Source organism: Equus asinus, chromosome 15, assembly GCF_041296235.1.
Source record: "Equus asinus isolate D_3611 breed Donkey chromosome 15, EquAss-T2T_v2, whole genome shotgun sequence".
Classification (NCBI taxonomy): domain Eukaryota; kingdom Metazoa; phylum Chordata; class Mammalia; order Perissodactyla; family Equidae; genus Equus; species Equus asinus.
This window is the reverse complement of record NC_091804.1, coordinates 701,734-729,018: the sequence shown is the minus strand read 5'-3', so window position 1 is coordinate 729,018 and position 27,285 is coordinate 701,734. Positions and strand designations below refer to the sequence as shown.

The following is a 27,285-nucleotide window of genomic DNA, read 5'->3' as shown; positions in this document are numbered from 1 at the left end:
CCCCATCCCCCTTTTCTCTGCTATCCACTAACTGCTCTCGTTATCCATAGTTTATGTTCCACAAATAAGTGAAATCAGATGTGTTCGTCCCTCTCCCTCTGGCTTATTTCATTTAATATAATGCCCTCAAGGTCCATCCATGTTGTTGCAAATAGGATGATTTTGTCTTTTTTTATGACTGAGTAATATTCCATTGTGTATATACCACATCTTTATCCAGTCCTCAGTCCATGGGCACTGGGGTTGCTTCCATGTCTTGGCTATTGTGAATAATGCTGCAGTGAACACAGGGGTGCATGTGTCTCTTTGTATTGTTGATTTCAAGTTCTTCAGATAAATACCCAGTAGTGGGATAGCTGAGTCGTGAGGTATTTCTGTTTTTAATTTTTTGAGAAATCTCCATACTGTTTTCCATAGTGGCTGCACCAGTTTGCATCCCCACCACCAGTGGATGAGGGTTCCTTTTCTCCACAACCTCTCCAACATTTGTTTTTTGTCTTGGTGATTATAGCCATTCTAGCAGGTGTAACGTGATATCTTAGTGTAGTTTTGATTTGCATTTCCCTGATGATCGGTGATGTTGAGCATCTTTTCATGTGCCTATTGGCCATCTGTATATCTTCTTTGGGAAAATGTCTGTTCATGTCCTCTGCCCAATTTTTGATTGGGTTGTTTATTTTTTTGTAGTTCAGTTGTATGAGTTCTTTATATATTATGGAGATTAACTCTTTGTCAGATATATGATTTGCAAATATTTTCTCCCAGTTGGTGGGTTGTTATTTCATTTTGATCTTTGTTTCCTGGGCCTTCCAGAAGCTCTTTAGTCTGATGAAGTCCCACTTGTTTATTTTTTGCTTTGTTTCCCTTGTCCGAGTAGACATGGTATTCGTAAAGGTCCTTCTAAGTCCAATGTCACAGAGTGTACTGCCTGTATTTCTTCCAGAAGTTTTGTGGTTTCAGGTCTTACCTTCAAGTCTTTGGTCCATTTTGAGTCTATTTTTGTATATGAAGAAAGACAGTGGTCTACTTTCATTCTTTTGCATGTAAGAATCAGATGTGTTTTTTATAGATAATGTTCTAGTCCCTTCTGATGTCACCTAGAATTGTATTTGGGACCTAGATGAGCAAAAGGCACATTTGTGAAAATCAACACTGTTTATTTAAGCAGTATAAACAGATGATCTGGTTTTCTTGATTATTTTTGACAGTGTAGAAAATTCAAAACCAAAAGAATAAGTTTTGGGCCCAGATTCAAATTGCATGTTCTCGTGGTCAGAGAAACCATATCGTTTCCACACATTTCTCCACTCTATGCTTTGTATGTGTAGAAAAAGTGTAAGATTTGGAAACTTCAAATTATAACAGGAAAAAAAGATTAGTATTGGAATAGCAGCAAAGAGAAAAATGGAATTGAGTCGTTTGAGGTTTCTGACTTCCCCCATGCCACCCGCATCCTGAAAAGCAATTTCTCTGAGTGGTAATTCCTTCCAGAAGCTGGGAGCTTCTCTGAACACGTTCATAAGGAGTGATGTTAGAAGGAGAGCAGACACCCACGGGCAGTGACAGGAGCCTGGCCATTTCTGGTTAACGCTCGCTCTTGGCAGAGCTCTGCTGCTTCCCACAGACAGGGCAGAGTTCACACAGCCTTCATTTAGGTGGAACATTCTCTAGGTGTTTTAGAGGAAGCCAGTATCAAGCTAGAAATATCCAGATAATTGTTCCTGTTTTCTACAACCAGAATCCAAATGGTGGAGATTTCAGGAAGTTTGTTTTTGTTTTTGTTTTTTTTGAGGAAGATTAGCCCTGAGCTAACATCTGTGCCCATCTTCCACTACTTTATACGTGGGACGCCTACCACAGCATGGCTTGCTATGCGGTGCCATGTCCTTACCCGGGATCCAAACTCGTGAACCCTGGGCTGCCGAAGCAGAACATGTGCACTTAGCTGCTGTGCCACCGGGCTGGCCCCTCAGGAAGTTTTGAAGAAAATCCAGATAAATTCTTTATCTAGGAGAATGGATTGGCTTTTAAGTTCCAATACTACATGTCCAGTTTCCTTGTAGTAACTAAAATATGACACCATATAAATGTTAGTCATTGATACGGTAATCCAGTTATAAAAATGAAGAAACAATGTTATAACATTTGAATTAACAAGGTAATTTGTTTAATGCTGTCAAAGTGTGCTTGTTTTTAATTCCTTTTTCCTGTTAAAGAAATATTGTAAGGGTCTGGTTTCAAGCCAGAAAGTTAACATAACCTGCGACTCCTTTGACTTGTGGGGAATTTCCATGCACATTTTATATTATATTATCTTATTTCTTTGCTAGTGGTGAGGATCTTACCTCGAATATTTTGAATTTGGGCAGAGAGAGAATTTTTATCTCAAAGATAGTTATTAATATAGTGTTACTGAAAGTAATTTTAAAGTTGAAAGTGACTCTAGACCACAGAGTCCAGCCCCTTCATTTTGTGATGAATGAGTCCAAGATCAGAGGTGATGGTGTGTCCTGTTAGGTCCAGCACTTGAATGCCGTGCAGTTGTTCTTTTCCTTCTCTTGTGAGCTGTGAAGGAAGAGGACACAGGCAAACATGCAGGCACAGTCAGAATGGTATCAGACAAACGTGGCACCACACTTGGCCTTCAGATCCCACTATTGTTTTGGATAGAAGAAAGTTAGCCGATAAGTATTGTCAGAAATACAAAAGAAATCTGTGATTAGATCCAGCAAAATTGCCATTTCATTATGCATCCATGTAGTCAGCAACTATTTTTCAGCACTTATTGTGTCCTGGGCCACACGCAGAAGCTAGGGATGCAAAGATGAAAGAAAGAAAAGTTCTTTCTTGGTGTGAAACAAAATATATGCAAGGTGATTCATTCTAATATTGATTTGAACAGCTACAGATGGGAAACAGCCTTTTCAATAGGAAATTGCTTAAATAAATTCTGGTAGACCCATATGATAAAATTTTATGCAGCCAAAAAAAGGATTGAAATGATTCAGACATGTTAGTAGTGTCAGGCTAACCTTCCAGTAAGGGCTATTAAAAAAGCTGAATGTGGGCCAGCCCCGGTAGCCTAATGGTTAAGTTTGGCGTGCTCCACTTTGGCCTGCGTTCGGTTCCTGGGCACAGACCAGACTCTTTGTCTGTAGGTGGCCATGCTGTGATGGTGGCTCACACACAAAATAGAGGAAGATTGGCAACAGATGTTAGCCTAGGGCCAGTCTTGCTCAGGGGGGGAAAGGCTGAACAAAATAATGAAAACAAAGATCTTGAAAACACTAAAGAGCAAGCAAGTCAGCAAGAAAATACTAGTCTAAAAATCTATGATAAGTCAAATACCTAGAGAGGTAAGCCCAGCACACAAAACCCCATTTGTCCTGAGAATATTTTCTGGTCTTAAGTAAGGAACTGTGAAATTGATCTGTGGTCTTGGGGGTCTCAAAGGGCTAGGGGATATATTTGAAAACCCTGGCTCGCCCAAAGATAGAGAGTCTGATAAACCAGCCCCCAGTTTAGGGCAGAGTCCTAAAGGGTAACACCTACAGGGTAAAGAAGAACCACAAGGAGATCAGCAGTTGTGCTTTTTGCTGTCTGGGCTTGCGTCCCCTCAGTGGTCTAGGTAATCTCAGGCCTTGCACTTAGACTAAGGTGGTCCTGCATGAGTGGTACCTCAGGAATCTGGCAAAAGCAAATAAGAGCCCGTCCTTGAGAAAGTACCATCATCCCAGGTCTGAAATTATTCCTAAGTGATAATCAGATACAGTTACCAGCATACAGTCAAGGATAACTAGGCACAGAAATAAGATAGGATGAGCAAGAACCAGAAGAAACAACAGGCAACAGAAGCAGACCCACGGAAATGTGAGGTACTGGAATTATTGGGCACAAAATATAAAGACAACTATGGTTACTGCATCAGGAGAGACTTTTTTAAGAAAACATGCTTGAAAGTATTTACAGGATAGAGGGAACTCTAAAAAGTGATATGTAACAAACCTGAACAAAGAATCAAGTAAAACTCTTAGAACTGAAAATTATGATGACCAAAATTAAAACCTAAATGGAAAAGTTTAACAAAAATTAGACACAGCTGAAGAGAGCATTCATCAACTGGAATCATCTAGAGCACAGCATAAAGATATAAAAAGAAGAGAAGGTAAAGATAGAGTGAGAAGGTCCAGTATCCCTTTAGTTGGAATCCCAAGACGAAAGGAGTGAATGAGGAGTGACATTATGTGACTAGATAATAGCTAAACAATTTCCAGAACAGATTTGGCTCTCCAAAAGCCCATGGGATTCCAAGTAGCGTAAATAAAAAGAAGTCCACACCTGCCCATATTATTGTAAAACTGAAGGAAAACAAAGAGAGAACATCTTAAAAGTAACCAGAGATGAGTATACAGGAGCTCTCTATTTTTCCTACAACTGCATGTGAATCTATAATTATCTCAAAATGAGAAGTTTCATAATTTTAAAAAAGTGGGCAGAGGTAAAAAGACATATCCTGAAAATGAGCTATATTTAGATCGACAGCTGCCTTCTCAAATATGACAAAGAAGCCAGAAGACAGAGGAAGGATACCTCCAGTGTGCTGGAAGAAAACAACTACCAACCTGAACCCCATACTCAGCAAAAATATTCTTTAAGAATAAGGGTGAAAGAATGCGTCCGTGAGAAGGGGAATTCTGCTCAGTTATCAAGGATGTCGAGGAAACACACCACCTGCTGTGTGCCAGCGGTGAGCTCGTATCTAGTTGGGGAGACAGAAAGTGAACAAATGTGTGTGTCATCTAACGTCAGGTCGTGGTGCGTGCGTTTCCCAGGCAGGGGTGCCCACAGGCACACAGCAGCATCTAGGTTAGTGGCAGCAGCAGAGGCGTGCTCACTCACATTCAGTGCCAGATGTGGGAAGCAGGTTTGGACCTACAGCCCCAAACCTGGCTTCTCCAGCACTTGGCTGGTGACATTTTGACTTACCTCATGGCTCTTCTGTTGATTTCTTCCTCTGTGACTCCCACTGAAGCGTACACAGAGAAGAGAGCACAGCTTCATGAATATTCCACACTAAGCACACCTGGGTGGCCAGCGCCCTGAATCCCTCCCCATCTCCCCTTTCAGTCCCTCTGCCGCCACAGGTTTCCACTGTCCCCATGCTGACACTGTAGATCTGCTCTTCCTATTTCTGAACTTTATAGAAGTGGGAGTATCCATTCTGTGCTCAGTGCATGCTTTCTGGCTTCTTTTCTTCAGTATTAAGTCTGTGAGATACACTTACATGTTGTTTCTGTCAGTGGTTTGGGTTTTTTTCATTATTATATTTCATTGTCTGACTATATCACAGTCTATTTACCAGTTCTACTTAAACAGACATCTGGGTCATTCTCACTATCCTTTTAATAAATTATCTTTCTGCTCAAAAAAAAAAAAAGAATAAAAGTGAAGTAAAAACAACCAGAAAATTGAACTAAAAGAATTTAGCCCCAGCATACTTAGGAACAGTGGAGTTCTAAAGGATGTGCTTCACGCACATGGAAAGTTATCCCGGACAGAGGTTCAGAAAGGCAAGAAGAAATGAAAAACAAAGTAGTAAATATTCAGATAATTCTGGATGAACATTGACTCTAGAAAACAAAGAATAATATTTGTGGGGGTTTAAAACAGAGAGAGTTAAAATGTATGATAACAAAGGCATAAAAGTCAGGAGTGTGGTAAATGAAATTAAAGTATTACACAGGCATTTTATTGCGGAAAAAGATAAAAGTATTAATAGTAAACTTTGATAAGCTAAGGTAAATAATAAACTAATTTAATAGTAAACTCAGGTTAATAATAAACTAAGCTAAGGATATGTGTTGTAATTTCTAGGATAAACAATAAGAGAATGGATATAGACTATATAACTTCTAAATTAATAAAGGGAAAAATGAAGTCCTACAAAAATCAGTAAGTCCAAAGAGAGGAAAGAAAGAAAAACCAAGCAGGTCAAACTGAAAGTGCAAAACAAAATAGTAGATTTAAGTCCAAATATATCAGTAATTACGTTAAATCTAAATAGACTGTTTCAGTTAAAAGATAAAGATTGTCAGATTGGAAAAAAAATCCAACTATACACTATTCATGGGAGACACATCTAAAATGTAAGGATATAAAAAATTGACATTAACAGTTTGGAAAAAGATATGTAAAGACTAACAAAAAGAAAGCTGGAGTTCTGTGATGTAACAGAAAATGGTCTTTATGGAAAGAAGCATAACTGAAGTAAAGAAGATTAGCCTTTTATAATGACGAAAGATTCAATTCACCAAGAGAATTTGAATGCATATTCTGTGACCCAGCAATCCCACTCTTCGGTATACACTCCAGAGAAACTCGTAAGGACACATGTGCAACACTGTTCAAAGCAGTTTTTAAAAATTATCAGACACTGGAAACTGGAAGCATCCATCAGCAGGAGATTGCATTAATAAACTTCTGCACAGTTACTCAGTGACATACTATACAGCAGAGAAAAGGAATGAATTTTGCATAGCAACTTAGATGAATGTTACAGAAGTAATATTGAGTCTAAGAAGCAAGACATAAAAGAATATATACATGCAATTCCAGTTAGATCAAATTCATAAAGAGGCAAAACTAAACCATATTGTTTAGGGATGTGTATAAAGGAGGTTTAAAAGCAAGGACATTATTCTTGTGGAGGTCAGGGTAGGGATAGCGGATTTAATCAGGAAAGGAGCCCCGGCCTTCTGAGGTGCTGGCAGCGTTGTTTCTTGATGGGATGGTGATAGATGATGTTTTCTTTATGTAAATGAATGTATTATGGTCATCAGAACCCTCTTTTCTCACTGTTTTCTAATCATGTTGTCTGATTTACTTCTATGAAATTGTGTTGAGTGTTTTTTTGGTGATGGGTTTATCGTTCACTTTGACTCCTTATTATACACTCTTCTGTTTTAAAAAATCTTAAGTAAATATTCGAAGAAATGAAATGAATGTTCTCAGTGCAAAAGGAAACAAGAAGATGTTTCCATCTGAGGAAAAGAAACAAGGCTGACACATTATGTGTCTGATCTGTTGGAAGCCACGTTGACCTCTTTCCTTCACTTCACCCAGGTGACCTTTGACGAATTTAAGGACGGTTTTGTGGCAGTGCTGTCGTCAGATGCTGGGGTTGACCTCTCGGATGGAGACAGTAGTTCCTTGGAATCAGGTAAGAGGATTTCCTCCTCTAGCTTTTCGTTTCTTTTCATTATTTGTTACCCTCTGGAGTATTAATATTCTGATTGAAGAACCCAGCAGGTCTGAGAACTAAACTCTAACCCCACTCTCTCACTGCCCAGATATGTTGACTGGGACGAAACATTTGGACTTCTTCTTTTGTTTTCTTGTTTGTAACACGGTGTTGTGAGGGAAAACTCTTCCTCTGTTTTGCACACGGCATTCTCTGAATACATCTGTCATGCCTGGTCCACAAACGTGTGATCGTTTTTCCTGCACCAGGCAATTTTCTGGCACCAGCTGGGTGTCCTCCAGTTCAACTGAATTCTGACATGATCTATCTGGAGGCAGCGTCAGATCCCACAGGTAAAGGTCTCAGTCCTGCAAGCGTGCCTCTACTTCACGTGCCAGTTGCAAGTCCAGGTTGTCACTTGTGCTTCTGACCAACCATCTGTAAATCAGAGGTTCCCATGACCTCCTCCTTGGGTTTGATTAATCTGCAGAGTGGCTCACAGAACTCAGGAAAACAGTTTCCTTACTAAGTATCACCGGTTTATTATGAAATGATACAACTCAGGAACATCCAGATGGAAGAGATGCACAGGGCAAGGTGTGGGGCAGGGCACGGAGCCCCCATGCTCTCTCCAGGCACCACTCTCCCTACATCTCCACATGTTCCCCAGCCTGGCAGCTCTCTGAGCCCCGTCCTTTTGGATTTTTGTGGAAGCTTCATTACGCAGACATGACTGATCAAATCCCTGGTCCCGGGTCACTGAGCCTGATCTCCAGCCCCCTCCCCTCCCCGGAGGTCAGGAGGTGGGGCTGAAAGTTCTAACCCCCTAATAACTATGGTTGGTTCTCCTGGCAAAAACCCCCCTCCTTAAGGGCTTTCCAAAAGTCACCTCGTTAACATGAACTCAGGTGCGGTTGCTCTTATCACTTAGGAAATTCCAAGGGTTTTGGGAGCTCTGTGCCAGTGATAGGATGAAGACCAAATACGTATTTATTGTAATCACAGTATCACAAATGTTGAATAATACAGTGTGTTATCCTTATAGCATAGGGTGCTGACGAGATGAAACAGATGTGGAGGAATTGAAGATTTCAAGCGTTGAAAGTACAGTGCAGATGTAAGGTGTTATCTGGACTTGTCAGATTGGCAGAGCAGGTGGGATGCCACCAACCCCCGACAGACCTCAGTTTATCTTTTGTCTCAGACAATAAAGTTCTACTGTGCTAATATAACTTCTTAGAGTCCTGTCACTGATATGGGGCTGGTGGGACAAAGAGCACTTCTTTGTTTCTTTTCTTTTTTTTTTTTTGTGAGGAAGACTGGCCCTGAGCTAACATCGGTGCCCACCTTCCTCTATTTTACGTGGGACACTGCCGCAGCATGGCTTGACAAGTGGTGCTAGGGCTGCACCCGGGATCCAAACCTGCAAACCCTAGGCTGCTGAAGTGGAGTGTGCAAACTTAACTGCCACTGGGCTGGCCCCACGGATAGCATTTCTGAGTGGAAGTGGCCTCCTTGGGGGAAAGCCACCTGGCTTGGGTAACAGTCAGGAGGTGGTGGGAGAGTTTGGGAGGGAGGTCTGCTTAGGGGTGTATAGACTGTGGGGTGAGAGTTGGAAGGTGGTGACGGACATGCTTGTTGGTTGTGCCTGCTCTTTCGGGCCTCAAACTCAAGGGAAGTCCCCTGACGTGCTTTGGGCTGATCCTCTCTGCCTCTGATGAGTGTCAGGAGGGTGAGTGAAGTGTACTGGGTCCTTTCCCTCTTCACTCTTGCATGGGGCCACGCAGCTGGGGATGGCAGTAGTGATACAAATTAGCAGACTGAGGAGGGAGCTCGTTTCCTCTGCCCAGCAACAGGCCCCTGCCACGGCAGGTCCTCCCTCAGGAGCAGGTGCCTGACTGGGCTTAACAGGGGTAGCAGGGTGGGAGGGACTCTGGGCGGGGGAGGAAGTGGAAAGGGACGAGGACTCACGTTGAGTGTTTTCCGTGTGCCAGGCTCTGAGCTTTATGTACATTTTGTATGGATCCCATTTAACCCTCATACAAGTCCTGTAGCGTTATCACACCCCTTGTTCAGGCAAGGAAACTGAGCCCTGAGGTGTGAAGGGCTTTGTCCAAGATCCACAGCTACTAAGTTTGGGCCACCATTCGAGTCCTGGTTTTCCAACTTCAAGCCCTGGGCCCTTGTGTGCGCACCGTCGCCAGAAGCTGCTCCTTCCACCAGGTGCCGGTGGTCGGCCCTCTTCCTACCTCCTCTGCTGATTGCAGAGACACCTGGGTGCAGCGTAAAGAGGCCCCAAGTGGGAAAAGAAGACCCGGGTCAGAGGCAGCCCCCCCAGCGGCTGTGTGCGCGGTCGTCGGGGAGTCATTGGCTGCTTTGTCTCACACTTTGCCTCCTTGGGATGTGAAGAAGGCCATTCGCCTATCCTAACTCGCATGGTTTTGGAAAGTGATCATGTGATGGTGGATGTGAATGTGCCTTAAGGAAGGAGAATGCCTGGTGTCGCTGGCATTATCCATTCCCCTCCTCGTGCCAGAGAACAGGTGGTGCTTTGAAGCTTGAAACTGTGCTGTTTGGTGGGAGGTGTTCTCGCTTCCTCCAGAGAGACCAGGAGCTATTCTAGGATTTGTGCGTTCTCTCACCAATTCAAGTTTTGTTGGTTTTTTTTTCTTGCGGATTTCAGAGCTTTCCTCTACTAAATGGCCACATGCTCGGCTTGCGACACTTCCTCTCCTGACAGTGGACAGTGCTCATCCCAGCGACCCTCTCCCAACTCCCATCCACGGAGGCTGGGTGCCCACTGCTTAGCTGGGCCCTGGTGGTCCTGTAGCCAGAGGGGTTCCTTGAGAGTCGGAGCGAGCCCTGCCTGGTGCCCTCCAGGACTGCATGCATTTCAGCTTCCCACCGCAGGCTCACTGGCTGGCCTGCCTGTCTCGTGTCCACCAGGCCTGCGCCTCCCTCCCTCCTTCCTTGGGCCCCCTCTGTCCATGCTGCTTCAGGGCTCTGAGCTGCTCTATGTGTGGCAACACTCTCCCTGCTTTCTAGTCTGTTTGCCATGATGTCCCACCATGATCAGAAAAACGTGCTTTTGATACTAGAGGAAGGAGCGTGTCGTTGTGGGACCGCATGCCCCGGATTCTGAAGAATGTCCCTGCTTCCCTGTCACTCCGCTCCTTTCATTAAAGGCCCTTATTGAACAGAGAACTGAATGTACTTTAATTGTTAGACTTTGTTATTCTTTTCCTATAAATAAATATGCACACCAAGAAGGCACAACCAGGTGTCCAGAGTTTGAGATGGCAGGTGTGCTGTCCACCAGGGCCCCCGAGGGGCCTTGTTGAGCGCTGTGGTCTTGTGCTCTGCAGCCCTCTGGCATGTGGGATGAGGGACTGGCCTGTTGCGCACATTGGGAAGATGCTCGGCCCGAGTGACTTACTGTCCTCCCCTCCCCAAGAGTGTGTGACTCCTGTGACTCTGTGGGGAGGGGAAAGCTGCCCCACTCATTTTTACCGTCTTCCTCTCCCTTTCTTGTTTGTGTCCTGACTTGCCTTGTGGACACTCTTTTCTAGAGTAGCATTTCTCTCTGTTGGAGGGAGGAGGTGCGATGTTTTTGAACTGTTCTTATGAGAACATGAAAAGGGCGTATGTTTTCCGGGCAACTCGTTGCTCTAAAGAAGGTGCTGACTGGCTGGCAGTGACGAAGACGAGGGGCAGCGTCAGGCCAGGGCGGCACTCCAGGCGTGGACTGGGAGTGAACTAAGGATGAGTGGAAGGAAGCAACATCGAGCCTGGGAAGGGGGAACGCGTGCTGGTTGCACGATCTCCAGGTGTGCCGAGGAGCGGGCTGAGCCCCGGAAAGTGGCCATGTGCAGGGGTGGGGGTCAGGGCTCTGTTTCTGCGGGATCTGATGGCTCAGGGGGTGTGCCAGGGCTTACCTCCAATATTCCTGCTACCTGGTTTCCCAGATGTGCCACAGCTTCCCACTTGCCTCCCGACATGAATGTCCTCTTCCTACACTGCCTCAGGGTGGAAGGAGGAGGACCTCCCACCCACCATAGCCAGCCCGCAGCTGCCCTGAAAGCTGAACCCAGTCAGAGGCAGGAGCTTTACTCACGCATCTCTTGTCCACCCTCTCGGTAACTCTGTGGGAGCCTTTCTCCATGTTTGGAGTTCACCCTTCTCAACACTGGCAGGTTCGCTCACAGATTCTCCTGTTTTCTCTCTGCTGGCTTGGACACTTTCCCCTCCCTTGAAGGTGTCCCATGAGCTCCGTCACGTGGTGAGAGTTTGCTGGGCTAGGCCTGTGGATGCCTGCTGTCCCAGGTGATTAGGAATGGTGCCCATGATGACCCCAGAGTGTCCCGGTGGAGTGGGAAATTATATAGTCACCTTGCACGCTGTCAGCTGCCTTGAGTGTCACACTGTCACTTCACAGCCTGTGTGTCCCATGGGGAACTTAGCGTACCCCTCCCTGAAACTCCTGCCTCGTCCCCAGTTTCTGTCTCTCACTGGCATCACCAGTGGGATTCTCACACTTCCCAGAACTGAGGTCTGTGCCCGCCTCTGCCCCAGACTCTGGAGCTGTGGGAGTCTGAGCCTTCCCGGCTGGGTCTGGCTCACCCCACCATTCCCCGCAGTCCCATCCGGAGGGGTCCTAGAGTGAACACAGTGGGAAGTGGCCTTCCAGTCTCTAGAACAGTGTGTTGCTGGGTTCTTGGAGAGCTTTTTTCTTTGCATAAAAAGCTAGATTTTTGCATTAGTTTTTTATTACATGAACAAAAGCAAAATATACTCGAAAAAATTTGAACAGGGGCCGGCCCGGTGGCACAGCGGTTAAGTTCGCACATTCCGCTTCGGTGGCCCAGGGTTCGCCAGTTCGGATCCCAGGTGCGGAAATGGCACTGCTTGGCACGCCATGCTGTGGTAGGTGTCCCACATATAAAGTAGAGGAAAATGAGCACAGATGTTAGCTCAGGGCCAGTCTTCCTCAGCAAAAGGAGGAGGCTTGGCGGCAGCTGTTAGCTCAGGACTAATCTTCCAAAAAAAAAAAAATTTAAACAGTGCATGGAGTTTGGAGTGGAAAGTCCCTGTTTCCAGGCTGGCTTTCTTGGTCTGCCCCCCTGGGAGCAGGATAACCACTGCTAGCTGCTCCCTTTGTTTCTGCAGACATTTCTTGTGCACATAAAAGTACCTGTCCATGAGAGAGATGCTCTGCATCAGAACGGGCACCTCCTTAAAGGGTGTGTCCACGGCATTCATGGCCCCCACCAAACCTCCCATTTTCTTTCCAGCTGCCTCCCATGCTGTGCCGCCAAAGTATGTGAGTGGCTCTAAGTGGTATGGCCGTCGTAGCTGGCCCGAGCCGTGTGACTCTGCGACCGGAGCCAAATGTTTACCAGAGCAAGCCAGGGCCAGCGTGAGAAGTCAGCTCCAGCGCTCTGCATCTCTGGAAAGTGTGGAGGTGGGTCGAGTCCTCTCTTGCTCACCCCAGGCTGCCCAGTATTGGGGGCTAACGTTTCACTTAGTGCTCGTGTGACATGACCATGGGTGTGGGGGTGGCATCCTGGGCGTCTTGTTGCCACAAGTGCGGCTGCACTTTGGGGAATGATATTTCATTCTAAAGTGTCTCCGAGTCTCATGGGTAGTTGGGTGCAGAGTGTATTCCATTAGACATTGGACAGTGGAGAGTTTGTGCACAAATTCCTACTCGCCACTGCCACGTACTCCCCGACACTGCAAGGAGGCTGTTTTAATGGTCATTGGAGTGAAATGTTGATCTGCCGAGGATGGAAGAGGGCGGGTGCCTCTCTGATGCAGCTCCAACGTTAGGAATTGGATGCTCCAAGCCCACAGTTCCCCCTGCCTTGAACGCTTACACTTAGGATGTACAGAGGCCCACATGTTTACGCCTCATCTACAGCTCAATGAGTACGTGTCAGATGCCTCCCAGGGCCTTGGGAGTCGATTCTGGCCACTAGTCTCCCTGAGCTGTTCCCTGAGGACACAAGGCCTGACGAGGAGACCAGCTCCTGGGGCCTTACTGCCTTCGTGTCGAGACGTGCATCCAGGGGCCAGCCTGGTGGCATAGTGGTTAAATTCAGCATGCTCTGCTTTGGTGGCCCAGGGTTTGTGGGTTCACATCCGGGGCGTGGACCTAAGTACCGCTCATCAAGCCATCCACAAGGCAGATACACATCCTGCGAGTTAATTGTGGACTCGTTACATCTGTTTTTAAGGCTTTCTGAAGATTCCTATCTCCCACTGTCCGTGATGTCACCTTTGTCAGATGGGCTCTATGGGGACTTACCCTTAATAAGACAGCTCTGGGCTCCCAAGTTAATTTGTTTATATTTTCAACATTTGTGGAGGCAAACAGGAAGAACAAACACATACATATTTAAGTCCTAGAGTCTCTTCTCTCAGGGACGTGCTGCACCTGGGCAACACCAACAAATCCCAGACATCGCTTTTTTATTCTCTTTTTAAATTTGGCCCACAGGGATGAAAGGCTCAGTCTGCTCCATCTTTGTGGTGCCATTCAGCTGCTTGAAACCCTCTTTAATCCCCAGAACGAGAACATGGGGGTTGCCAGTTGGGTGGAATGCATTAGAAAAATGGGGCATCCCACCTGTGCCCAGATTGCTGCCCTCAGTTCGGTGCCGGCTCTGAGGAGGGCTGAGTCTTGGTCAACAGGCCATTCCTTCCACAGTCAGTCAGGGACACACAGCACCTGTCAGAAGCACATTGTGACTTTGTCATCAGCTGACTTGGTCGCAAAAACATGGGGTTTTTACTTGAGTCAGGTGTTTCTTGATGGCCTGATCCCTTTGGTGCGGCTTACAAGTGGCACTGAGGTGTGAAGTGCTTGCTACCCACTGGGCTGTCCCCCGGAGCTCCTGAAGGGACAGAGACCTGCTGTCCCTCTGACTGTTTGCCAGACTGATGTGGGTGAGGCGACTGTCCTGTGCTGGAACTTTGCCTGAAGCCCCAGGGCTGCTCCTCTTGAAAAGCAGCTGCCTGAGGAGTGCTCTTCTCTTCTGTTAGGTCTCTGTGCTTGATTGTGCTCCCATTGTGAGCTACGATGATGTTTGGTTTATGTTGAGGAGCCCTCCATGTGCAAAACAAGCCGCGTCCCTGTGTCTGTGAGAGGGAGTGGTCTGGGCTGGGCCTCACACCTTGGCTGAAGGCCTCCCTCCCTGTAGGCATGGGGTTTTATTTGGAAGAGTTGCACCTCACCAAGCTGTTGGTCCTCTTTCTTAGTCGTGCATACCTGGCCCCAAAATACACTGTTCTGTTTCTTCTTGGTGCTCTCTCCACTGCCACATCCTCTGGGGGATTCAAGTCCTTCTCTTTTGGCTTTTCTGCAGAGTCTCAAGTCAGATGAAGAAGCCAAAAGTGCTAAAGAACCTCAGAATGAATTGTTTGAAGCACAAGGTAAAGCCACAGCCTCCTGTTTCATGCTGTCTGCCTTTGACCAGTGATTTGAAAGCCCTGGGAGTTGGGTCTTCACACAGTGAGCCAGCCAAGTGTCGCTGCCTGGGAAGTGTGCCGTGGGCCCCTTCTCCAGCTGTGGTCCAAGCTGTGAGGGCGTCACTTGGTCCTCTGCATCCCCTGACCCTGAGGTCAGACCGTTGGGGAGAGTCTGCTGGCTAAGACAGCAGGATGGTTCTGCCACAATTCACAGTCTCTGAGGACCAATGTGACCCCAGCTGGCAGGCAAGGCCCTGGGGTCTCAGACCCATTGCTTCCAGGGCCCACCCTAATGTGCCTGGCCTGGGTGCAGCCTCCCCCCTGCTGTGGGCCAGCAGCCTTGGCACCCACCAGGGCCCTATCTGTGCCCCAGACAGCGTGTAAGATGGGGCCCCGGTCCTCACGAGCCTTACAGTATCCCCAGTAGTCAGCAGCGGGTGTACTTAAGCAAATTGCAGTGTGTCAGCACGTGAGTCTGTGGATGCCTTACAGATGCCTCCCACACAAGGTTTTCATAGGGCAGACAGTGCAGAAGTTTGGCTTGGAGATGGGGGTTCGGGACTGCCCTTGAACTTCTGCTGAAGTGAAAGTTCAGCAGGTGGGACTGAGCACCCTGTGGATGGTGGTCCTCGAGCACTAGGGCCATTGCTCACAGTTTACCTCATTGGACGTCAGGGGGCTGACCCGAGTATCTGCCTGTGCTGCCAGGCAAAGCAGACAGACCCCTTGTTTCAGGAAGAGCAGCCACGATCACGCTTTACTTTCCCTGCACTAAGAATCTAGGCTGGGGAAAGGAAGGCTCCTGGGGGAGGCTCTTCCCACAGTGGTCTCGGTGCCCTCTGCCTGGAGACCAGGTCAGCATCTTCCCAGCCTCGAATAGAACCTTTTCAGGTTGGAACCGACAGTCATCATGATCACGTCAAACCTCAAAGGATTTATTTACCTATTCTGCCAGTCCTGGGAAATAAATCCCAAAATCAGAATTGCTTTTGCATTTTTACTTAGGAATTTCATTTCTAAGCAAATGAAATTTACTTAATTATACTTTTAATGGAATTAAAATACCCACTGGAAGCTGGAAGGGATCTCAGAGGTGGCCCTTTCCTGCCCAGGCCTTTCCTCGCATTTTCTTCAACGCAACCCATGGTGGTGTTTGTGAGTGTGGAGGCCTGGCTTTCCCTGGGGTTGGTGGGGAAAGTGGCTTTCTGATTATTAGTCGGGTTATCAAAGAAGTTGACGCCAAGGCAGTTCATCTCCCAGAAGGTCCAGACCACTGACGTAGAACCAGAGTTGTCCAAGGTTTGAGTCAGGGGGAAGGGCCTCTTTAAGCTCTGTCGAGTGGGCAGTGTGGACTGAACGTAGAGGGGCATCTAGTGTGAAGCATGGCTCATGGTGGATTGCTCCGCACAGGTAGCCCCCACGCCTGTCCTCTTCCACGGCTGTCTCTCTGGCAGAGCTTCAGAAATATCAGTAAGTCAACTGGCTAAAGTAGAAAAGTTATGAAAGCTGGCCATCTGTCAGGCAAACCCACTGATGAGTCTTTGCATCTCCAAGTCACCCGTGCCTCCTGATATAAGGGGGTATGGAGTACACAGCCCCACCTGTGCAGTGTATTTGCCAAAAGAAAAAGTAAAAAGAAAAAACTGAGCCTGGATTGAAACTAGCCTTTGAGGAATTTCAAATTTACGGGAAATATTAGGGATAGAGGAACAAGTTAAGTGACAGCACGAGGAGGCAGACAAGCAGATCCGGGATGGGGAAGCATTCTGCGGAACAGCTGGTCGGTGTCTTAGCCACGGCGGTGCTGGCTGGGGCAGGAGAGTGGCTCGTGATTGGAAGACCTAGGGGAAGTGGCCACGGAGGCCACTGGGGGCTCTCTTTTGATGCTGATTCAAACGAATCAGCTGCAGGAAGACTTTTTGAGACAGTTGGAAAATGACTGTTGGTTTGTTAGGTGTGATAGTAGTATTGTGGTTTTATAAGAAAATGTCTGTATTTTTCAGAAATACGTACTAAATATGTGGGGGTGAAAACTTGAGATCCAGGATTTGCTTTCAAATGCTTCAGCAATAACGAAAAGGGGATAGATGAAGCCAGGGGGGCAAAGTGCCGATCATCGCCCAGCCTGAGTGACAGTGCAAGGGTGCTCCCTGGATGGGGCTCTATACTTTGGGTAGGTTTGAAAAGCTCATAAAAATTATTTTTAAAAAAACCTGATCTTTTTATTGTAGAGACAAGTACTGCAGCCCTCTTTTATGTACTTTGAATAGTGTGACTTTGGTAGGTTTTCTTCAGAAAATGCTTTCCCCATGTGGAGCAGAGATTTCCCCTTGACATCTTAGTATGAAAATTTGCATAGAATGCAGTTGAAAAAACTGTACTGTGAGCACCATGTACCCGCCACCTGGGTTCCACTTTTGATGCTTTGATGCTCATGCATCCCCCGCATCCATCCATCACTCCGTCTGGTTTCAGAGTAAGTTACTGGCATTGGTGTGGTTCCCCTGAGCGCTCTCACCTGGAGCATTGCATTTACCTGTCACTCCCCCTGCTTCAGGCCAGCTGCCAGCCTGGGGTTCTGAGGTCTTTGGGAGCTCTCGGAAGTCCTGCAGCCCCTCCTTTGACACCCCCGAGAGCCAGGTCCGGAGCATCTGGGAAGAGCTAGGTGTCGGCAGCAGCGGCCACCTCAACGAGCAGGAGCTGGCTCTGGTCTGCCAGAGCATTGGGCTCCAGGGACTTGAGGAGGCGGTAAGACAGGGGCCGGGACAGACCACCCTGAATGGCTTGTTCTTTGCGATGGTCATGGTTGGTGTTGGGTCTGGAAAATCCCTACACCCTTCAGAACACATTCAGTTGTATCACTTCTGGTCTGAAATCCTTTGATGACTCCCAAGTGCCCAAGTCACAGGTCCTTTTCTGACCACGTGTGGCCCCGGCCTTGCCAGCTACTGAGCACCTTCATTCGGGATCCTTTCTCTGCCTGGAATGCCCTTTCCCCTTCCTGCATGGCCCAGTTCTACCTCCCAGCCCAAATAAGATGCCCTCGGAGAGTGCTTGCACTCCCCAACAGCTGTTTCATCCCTCTTTCCTCCTGTTGGCCGAGGGGCAGGCAGTGGTGGGGGCAGGCCCCACCTGCTAAAGTTACTCTCAGCCCTGCCACTCTTGCTAGACCCTCAGCTGCCTGCGGCCCCGGCCATGCTTTTCTGGACATCTTCTCCCCACAGCCCTGCCCGGGCCCGCGCAGCAGGCTCTGCCTGGGTGTGTGGGGTTTAGGAAGTTCAGGTGGTGCTGTTCACGTCTGGATGGAAGCTGACCGGGCATGTAGCTTTAGAAGCCAGAGCTGGGGGAGGACAGCTGTGACCCAGACAGTTTGCGTTTGGATAAGGGCCAGCAGCCTGCCCTACCTGGGGAGGGAGGGAGGGAGCGAGGGGTGTCCGCGGGCCTGGGTGGCGGTGCTGGCATGCAGCTCCTTGTGGCTGGAGCGTCTGAGCAGAGCTGTGGTGGCCTTTGTTCAGGAACTCGAAGACCTGTTTCACAAACTGGATCAAGATGGAGACGGCAGAGTGAGTCTTGAGGAATTCCAGCTTGGTCTGTTCAATTATGGGCCCACTTCACTTCTGGAACCTTCCACTCCTGTCAAACCGAGCAGATCCTGGTCTCAGTTCCAGGTAAAATGGGACAGTTAAATCTTGAGCCACAGCAGTAGCTGCTGTCACCCTCTGGCCTTCAGCACATTTCATAGGCCTGATCTCTCTGCCTGTGTCACCACAGTGAGCTGCCCAGGAGTTGGTCCAGGCGTGTACATACACGTGTGTAAGTGGGAGGCCATGTGACTTAGACTCTAGAACTACACATAGCTTGGAACTGATCTGACATTGCTCCTCCCTAGCTGTGTGTCACTGGGTGAGTTACTCACCTTCTCTGAGCCTCAGGCCCGTCATCTGTAACAAATGGACACACCTCATAGGGGTTTTATGAGGATTCCATGGTGGTTCCTCATGTCTCCTCCGCATCGTGGTGCGGTGAGAGCAGTCAGTGAAGGCTTCCGTCCCTTCCCAAGAATTAGCCCTCCAAGTACTCCTTAACCTGGCCTCTCCCCGTCCCATATTCCTGAATTTTCCCTGTCATACACACACCAGGTCTCTGCAGTTGGAGGAGACCAGATGTTAGGCGGTTATTTAAATTGTGATTTTGTTCAGTGACTGTTGGCATAGCGTTTGACTTTTCTCAATCCCACGACAGTACAACCTCCCTCTCCCGCCACAGGCACGGTTGCTTTGTGGAGTCTCGCTGACGCTTCTTTGCTGACGGAGCTGATCCCGCAGCTGGTGCGCTGCGGTGCAGGAACAGTCGCATTGTTCTCTGCGGGGCTGGGGATGTCTGAGAGTTAGGTTTCTGAATTTTCGGTCAACGAGAACAGGTAAAGAAGAAACCAGGAGCGCTGAGGGAAGGTATCAGGCTGCGCACCGTCAGATGCCACAGTGAGATCCCACTGAGTCATGCTCAGAGCTGGTGGAGGGAGGACGCCTTCTGTGACAGGGAGCCGCCTCTTTTCCTGTGTCCTGATACAGAGGCTCAGCTAGAGAGGGTCGTGAGCCGTGGCTTGCAGGAAGGAGGCCGGGCAAGACCCCATCTCTGGGCAGAGGCAGGTGGCCCTCAGAACAACCCCTCCCTGCCCAGAAGGTGACCGAAGGTGACATGACTGCGGGGTGGGGGGTCGCATCCTGTGCATGTGGACTCTGTGGCGTGGCGTGGCATGGTAGTGCTGGCCCTCGGACATGTGCCGCAGATGGAGGCATGCCCCAGCCCCGCCCCTGTGCTTGTCGGGGAGCAGGCGGCCTACTGCTGTGGGGACCAGAGTGGCAGCACCTGTCCTCCAGCTCCCGGTCGTTGGAGAGGAGGTCGTGGGAAGGAGGTGGCCATGGTCCGGGTGCATTCGGATGTTTGAGCTGCTCCACGGTGGCCATGGCCATGTTACCTAGTCTTCCTGAGCTGCCTTCTTCCCTTCTGTAAAAGGGGTGAAACGCCTGCCTTGGAGGGCTGCAAAGCACCCTGCAGAGCTTAGTGAGCACCCAGTCCTACAGTAACTGTTTATGGAGAGGCAGGGACCCTGCTGAGAATGGACAGGGCGTGCAGCCACTGCCTGTGGACCTTGCATCACTGGCACGTGCGCCAGTGAGCACCTGTTTGAGGAGGTGAGTGAACTGGTTCGTGGAGTGCCATCTGAGCAGAGCCCTGAGGGAGGGCCAGCCGTGGAAGTGTTGGGGGAGGTGTTTCAGGCAACAGGACAGGCTGGGGGTCTTTGGGAAGAGCAAGGAGACACTGGTGCCCATGAGGAGGGTGGCTCTGCAGGTGTGACAGGAGCCCTGGAGGCCTGAAGGAAGGGGCTTTCGCTCCTCAGTTCTGTGACCCCAGACAGCAGATGCTTGTTCTGACGGGCCCTGCCTGGGCAGGAAACACAGCAAGGAGAGGAATCTTGCCCTGCAGATCCTTATCCCCCCTAAGCCTGACAGCTCAGCTGTCTGGCCCAGGGATTTTTTTGCCTTCATCTTAAAACTACGAGACTTTCAGCCATGAGCTGCATGTTTCCGAGTCCTGTGGAAATGTGTGACTTTGCTTGGGCCATCCCACTTCTTTTTTTCAAGCCTGTCTTGGGTTTCTTTCTACAGATTGAATTTCCTACCACTGGGACACACTTTCTTGGGCTCTTCCTTTGTGAGGCCAGGCTCACACTGTTGCTAATTCCGGGGCGAGATGTTAAAACCCTATTCTTTGTGTCTCCCACTAAGCAACACGTGCTGACCAGTCAGGCCACGTGGACGCTGGGACACAATCCATGCACGAGGCCTTGGGTGGGTGGTAGGAGACCATGCTGGGCTGGGTGTTAGGAGCCCCAGGTTCAAATCCCCACTCTGCCACCTGCAGAGCCGTGCGTTCTCAGGCAAGTCCTGTAACAGTCCCAGCCTTGTTTCCTGGTCTGGGAAACGGAGCCAGCAGTAACCATGTGGGTTGTTGCTGTCAGGCCTCGTAGAGACAGCAAAGGGCCGAGCACAGGCTGGCAAGGTCAGAAAACATTACAGATGGGCAGACGTGGCCTCAGGGGGCCTGTGTGCTCATGGGCGTCTTCCCATTCCCCACGTGCAGGGCCCCGAGGAGGGCAGCTGCCAGGCCACCACTCCGTCGTCCCTCGTGTCCGTGTGCTCAGGCCTGCGCCTCTTCTGCAGCGTGGATGACGGCAGCGGCTTCGCCTTTCCCGAGCAGCTCATCGCCCTGTGGGCCCAGGAGGGGATTCAGAACGGCAGGGAGGTCTTGCAGGTTTGGAACTGGTTGCTCATGGCTGCCCCTGCGGGAGACGTCCTGGCGGTGTGGGGCCGGGCAGGGGACCCAGGGCCAGCTGCCCACAGAAGAGGCTGGACGGAGTACCCCACAGACACAGGTCATGCACTCTGGGCAGAGAGCCCCATGTAGGTAGGGCCAGGTGGAATCACTTTCTTCTTTTTTGTTTTGCTATTAAATTATAGGAAATTTTAACTTAAGAAAATAATAAATAAAAAGCAGAGACAACAGTAGTCTGAAGCAGACCCGCTTGAAGGTAGGTCCAGTATCTTAGATGTCCCCACAGTGCACGTTGGCCTCTGGAGATGTTCTCTTTACCTGGATGAGGGAGGTGAGGCCCACAGATGAGGGAGGGACATCCCCTTCCCTGTAGTGGAGACATCTTACTCTGTGTCGCTGTCCCCAAGGTGTGAGCATTACTGTTTTGTTGAGGACGGGCTCCATGGTGAACAGAGTTCTGCCCAGAGCCGCCTGCCAGCAGCTGAGCTCTCCTCCCTGCACAGCGACCCCTGCTGCCCCATGCCTCCCACCGGAGCCTCCGGGAGCCTGGCCTCTCCCAGAGCCAGCTGTCCCTCCCCCAGGGCGCAGCGTCAGCCCCTTGGGGTTTGGGGGGAGCTCTGCCCTGGGTGGGGTGGCAAAGTCAGGTGTGTCCAGGGGCCGGCTGGCCGCGGGTGAGGGAAGAATCCTGGGGGAAGTGTAGTGAGCTAGACTGATTATTTTCATTTCCAAATTTCATTTCCTGTTGTAAAAAAAGGTCAAATATGCAGAAATCTATAAAGTAAACAAGAAAGCCTTTTGTCCCTTTGCTCCTGGCCTCCAGGGGTGGGGTAGCTAATGGCTTAGTGGGCGTCCTGCACATCTCTTCCCTGGCACAGAAAAGAAATAGGTATTTAGACATTCCAATTAAAAAAATTCTTTTGCAAATATCCTGTCATACTGTATATCTTGCTAATTTATGTTTACTTTTTCCTATTGTTGGACGTGCAGATTTTTTCCAATTTTTTTGTCTTACAAATCTCCGCATCTGTAATATACGTACGTCCTCCTGCTTCTGTGCTGGTGTTTCTCTGAGGGTAGATTCCTGAAGTTACACATTTTAACTCTTGATAAGTTCTGTCATGTTGCCTCCAAAAATGTCGTTAGTCCGCAAAGGAGTGCAAACACAGCCCTTATGACAGTCTCCCTGACTCCTTGGGCCAGACCCCCTTGGCCTAAACTCAGCCGTTGCCAAGTCTGGGCCTGGACAGAGGCTGGATGGCAAGGCCAGATGTGGACATCTGGCCATTCAGGCTGTTCTGAGAGCCAGAGGCTGAGCCAGGATTGCCAAAAATTTCCCCCAGATGGAGGGCAAAGAGCCAGAGGGGCTCCCGGTTTGGGGGTTGTCCCTGAAATGCTGCTCCCGGTTCCCTGCGTTTGGAGGTGTGCTGGCTGCCATCACAGTCTGACCGTCGGTGAGTCTCCACCTCGCTTCTGACGTTTCAGAGCTTGCTCTTTTCATCACTTTCCTGCTATCGGAGATTATTTCCATTTGTATACCAATTTATGATTTACCGGTTGCATTCAGGATTTGATTCCATTTTATTGAACGGCAGCGACGTTTACTGAGCTGCTCTCAGCAGCTCGGCACTGAGCGAGGACCTCTCAAGTGTGACTTTAATGCTCACACAGCGCTGAAGGTGTTTAGTCTCACCTGACAGATGGGTGGCTGCCTGAGGGCACACAGCCAGAGCAGGTGTTCGGGTGGGTGGTTGCACCAGCGAGCCGGGCAGGTGCCACCAGTGAGCCGGGCAGGCGGTTGGGGTGTCCTGGCACACACAGCGGGATTCTTCCTGCCTGCACTGCTGTCATTAAGTGCTTACCTGTGACACTGGCAGTCAAGACTGCAAGCTGCTGACCTAAAAAGGTTGTTTCCCTTGGGAAGGAAGTGCCCAGCTGGGCAAGCCTTTGGCCTGGATGTGCTGGCATCATGCATCCAGCTTCTCGAGACCCTGGCTCCTTCAGAGTGCTTCTTCCTGAACCTCAGAGTGCCCGAAAGAGCGCTGTTCCAGCTGCTGCTGCTCTGTGAGGAGGCCCTGAGTCCGTTGTCTGTCCCTCCTCAACAGATTATCACTAAGTTGTGCCTGAAAATAATCGACGTTTCTCATCTCATGCAATTGCTGTGGGTCAGGAATTTGAGAGCTGCACAACTGGGTGGTCCTAGCCGGGGTCTCCCATGAGGTATCAGCCACATGCAGTCTTCGGAAGGCCTGACTGAGGCCAAGCCTCCGCTTCCAGGATGGCAAGTTGATGTTCGCCAGAGGTGGGAGGCCTCCATTCCTTGCTGCGTGGGCCTCTCCCAGGGCTGCTTGAGTATCCTCACAACATGGCAGCTGGCTTCCCTAGAGGAAGATCCAAGAGAGCAAGGAGGAGGCCACAGGTCTTCCACGCCCTATCTGGGCAGTCACACACTGTTACTTCCTCAGTACCCTGTGGGTTACGCCGGTTAGCGCTGTTCAGTGTCGGAGGGGAGTACAGAGATGTGAATGCCAGGGGGCGAGGAGCCCCCAGGCTCATCTTGGAGGCTGGCCCCCACCCACGCCTTGCAGTTTGGGATGACTCCTTTCTTCTTGCTCAGGAAGCTGCTGCTGTGGCCTGTTTCTGTCATTTCTTTGCATCCCTGGTGATAGCATTGCTGGGAAGTTTGCACCTGTGTCATAGCAGCTCGCGATTCCCAGATTGTGCCACGTGCTCCACCTTTCACGTCATTTCTCTTCGGAAGCACTTGAGCAGTAGAGAAGCAGTGGAAATTCTAGCCTCTATTTTATAAGTTAAAAAAAGGGAGCACACCTCCTTCCCACCTGGAGCTGCCTGCCGTCCTCTCTCTCTGCAGGCCCTGATGTGGTGCCTGCGCTTGGGCTTGTGTGTGACTGTTTATAATTTTAGACGTCATAGAAGGAAACAGGTCAAGAATACCCAGTGCTAAAAAAGTAAGCGTGACAAAGTATGAGTTACTGATCAGTTAGCAGAGGGGCACGTGGATGTACTTTGTTCTATTTTTTTTTTATTGTGGTACAATACGTATAACATAAATTGTTCTTTTCTTTTCAAAATCTTGAGGGGAAAAGAATGCTCCCCTCTCTGGACTGCTTGGCTGCGGCTCATCTCTCTCTGATAGGTCATTTTCCACCAGCAGAACCACCCGTCCATCCATGCATTTCGCAGAGACAGATTAGTCAGGATTCTCTTAGTTTGAAATGGCAAAATACTGACTCAAAATGGCTCTAAGCAGAGGGGTCGTCAGGGGCTCAGCTGCGTGGGCAGTCAGGGAGAAGGACGTTAGCACCAAGGGCTTGGTGCTGCAGGCTGTTGTCAGGACCCTCACCCTGCTGTCCCTCGCTCACTTCCTGGTGGCACTGGCCTCAGGTCAGGTGTCCTCGCGCAGCTCACCAAGGCCACGTGCTCTGTACATCGACTGATTTCACAGGAGGCTTCCCTCTTCTGGCCTCTCGTCTGGCCCATCCTGCCCTCTGCTTGAGGAAAACCTCCTTCGTGTCTTTTACTTCATCCAGAGAGGAGGACCCTGTCCAGCCTGGCTTACACCTATCCCCGAGGCACGGATGGGGGTACCTGGGTGTTGATAGGGATGGGGGACCTTGATGTTGACAGGGCTAGGGGGACCTCAGCATTGACAGGGATGAGAGGGACCTCAGTGTTGACAGGGATGGGCTGTGTGTGTGTCGTGGGGCACGTCTGAGAGGTAGAGACTTTGCAGATAGAGAAGTGACAGGTGCTTCCTGTAAGACAGCGTGGGTCTGGGCCTGGACCGTCCTTAGGAGAGCTAGCAAGTGTTTGGAGAAGCTGTTCATACTGTCCTGCCCTCTGGGTCTTGCTGTTTCAGAGCCTCGACTTCAACGTGGACGAGAAGGTGAACCTTTCAGAGCTGACCTGGGCCCTTGAGAATGAGCTCATGTTGGTCGGTGGTGTCACTCAGCAGGCAGCCTTGGCCTGCTACCGCCAGGAGCTGAGCTTCTGCCAGTAAGAGCCCCATGTCTCTTACCCATGTGGTAGGGGTGGGCGAAGGTTTTCACTGGCCAGGCTGGCCTGGAGGAGAGTCTGAGGAAATGAGGCACCCTGGCCTAATCCACCCCAAATGGCCAGTGCCGGGGAGGGACGAGGGGCTTGGCACCACCTTTCCCACTGGGCTCCCTTCAGCAGGCGCTCGTGGTGGGACAAGGAACGAGAGCTGAGTGGTGAGAGGAGGATGAGGCCTCCCAGTGCCATGAGCGCCATCCACGTGTGTGGTTGGAGTGGGGCCTTGAGGACCCAGCAGAAGTTCAGTGGCTGCTGCTCAGGTTTTTATGGCCACAGAATTTAAGGGTGGTTTTTATGGCCACAGAATTTAAGGGTCACTGGCCTTCCCCCACACTTGATGGGGAGCTTAGAAATCTATGTCAGGTCCTCACTTAGCTCCTTTTAGCAAGGTTCCAAAGAGAAGGATTTGGCTTTAAAACTCATCCTGCTGATGCTGGGCCTTGCCCGTGTGAGGCAGAAACCCTCGAGTAGGCCAGGGCATGCTTCCAGGAGCAGCCAGAGAGCTCCTAGGCTCGACTGGCAAGAGAGGAGAAAGAAGTGTTTTTCAAACATGGTCCAGAGCACCATGTGACAGTTGGCCCAAGAACACAGTCCCGTTTTAATTAGTTCTGCGTTGGTTTAGCTGACTATTCAGGCCATCCGTCTGCGCAACAGATTGACATAAAGATTGATTGTGTTTTCATTGATGTTCCAAAGCTGCAGAACGGCTTGGCACAAATCACAGTCTCCATCTTCAAGACCGCATCTCGTTAGGTACTGACGGATGAGCCTTCTGACCTCAGGCAACTCTGCAGTAGGACCAGAGAAAGACTGTGCCTCGGGAGGGGGAGGGAGCAAAGCTTGGTGCTCCTTTAGTCGGGGAAACAAGTCACCAGACTCGCAGGACCAGAGGTGATTTGCACAGAGCTTCAGGCGGTGCCTGGGGAGACCAGATGGAGCCACGGCCGTGAACACGGAATTCCCTTCTGCTCTGGGTGGCTCCGTGTTCAAGTGGGTGACCTTGCACTCACTTGGATGCCAGGCTGCAGGGGGCAGTGCTGTGACCAGGCAGGATAATGGGTGGCCTTCTCCGCGTCACATGTCCATTCCTGGATTAGGTGTTGGGGATCCCTGGAGCCTAGGCCCAGCTGGAGACAAGAGGCTACACAGATAAATTCTCCCCTGTTCTGGGGCCGGCTGAAGGTGCAGCCCACTGCAAGGCTCTAGGCTCAGCCTTCCTGGGTTCAGGACTTCTTAGAAACTTTCCTTGGCAAATCATTTAGCCTCAGATGTGCCTCTGTAAAAGGCACATAGTAATTGTAGAGACCGCCTTAGGAGGAGGTTGATGGTGGCAGTGAGGCCGGAGCCCAGTGCAGGCCCATGCTCAGCACCCAGTTAATGCCAGCTCTTTTTATCCTTCATGCAGGCATGGGGCTCACTGGGCCCAGAGCAGATGTCCCCATTTGACCCTGTCTCCTTCCTGTGGCAGGGGGCAAGTGGAGCAGGTGACGAGGGAGCGAGACAAGGCGAGGCAGGACCTGGAGAGAGCCGAGAAGAGGAACCTGGAGTTTGTGAAAGAGATGGATGACTGCCACTCTGCCCTGGAGCAGCTCACGGACGAGAAGATCAAGTAGGTCCTGCCGGTGGTGCCCAAGCCCCGCGCTGCGGCTCCTCGGCAAGCAGGGCAGCAGTTCCGGGGCCCTGGCTGAGGGCTGTGGTGGATGTGAGGCTGCCTCTAGCTGAGGCTGTGGTCGTGATCATGGGGGAGCTGAGACCCTCCTATTTCACCTGAGCTGGTAGAAATCTAGAAGATGCATCTTTGGGGATGTCCTTTCTTGAGAGAAGAAGGGTACCTTTAAAGAAATGGTCTTGCTCTTTGTGATGTGGGGGCATGGTGCCGCAGCACCTAACTATGTGTGCCTGCAGCTGCGGGCTAGATTCCTCTGTGCTGCCCTCACCCTGCTCTGCTTCCTTTATCCGAGTCTGTCCCACTCAAGTCGAGTCTCTGTGCCTGTGGTTGGTGAGACAGAGGGACGTTTTGAGAGAGGGCTCGTGAATGGCTTTGGAGCTGTTGGCGCAGCAGAAAGGAGCCTACCCAGGGGGACAGGGCCCCGAGCTCAAAACCTGACTGCAGGCGGCATGGCTCACGGTCGGCTGGGCAGACCTCTGGCGGGTGGTCTACAGCACTG

The 27,285-nt window shown here is 49.9% G+C and overlaps 1 protein-coding gene and 1 long non-coding RNA gene across 16 annotated transcripts in view; one reads left to right on the top strand and one right to left on the bottom strand.

Annotated features, from left to right (window-relative positions):
• NINL (ninein like) overlaps positions 1–27,285 on the top strand; it is a 137,110-nt gene that overhangs the window by 51,108 nt on the left and 58,717 nt on the right. For 13 of the 15 annotated variants that reach the window (XR_011494474.1, XR_011494475.1, XM_070485456.1 and 10 more), the window contains 8 exons: positions 7,123–7,219; positions 12,532–12,701; positions 14,608–14,674; positions 17,268–17,458; positions 18,226–18,378; positions 20,855–21,025; positions 24,924–25,060; positions 26,586–26,726. Coding sequence is in view for 13 of the 15 variants with exons in the window: in XM_070485456.1 (XP_070341557.1) it covers positions 7,123–7,219; positions 12,532–12,701; positions 14,608–14,674; positions 17,268–17,458; positions 18,226–18,378; positions 20,855–21,025; positions 24,924–25,060; positions 26,586–26,726 (1,127 nt within the window). In the remaining 2 variants the exon portion in view is untranslated. The remainder of the gene's footprint in view (positions 1–7,122; positions 7,220–12,531; positions 12,702–14,607; positions 14,675–17,267; positions 17,459–18,225; positions 18,379–20,854; positions 21,026–24,923; positions 25,061–26,585; positions 26,727–27,285) is intronic. The other 2 variants (XM_070485453.1, XM_044748240.2) reach the window with 2 other exon arrangements.
• Positions 1,878–12,030, bottom strand: LOC139040287 (uncharacterized). Its single transcript, XR_011494486.1, has 3 exons — positions 11,355–12,030; positions 4,987–5,026; positions 1,878–2,565 (listed from the first exon to the last, which is right to left on the bottom strand). It is a non-coding gene; the product is annotated as an uncharacterized lncRNA (long non-coding RNA).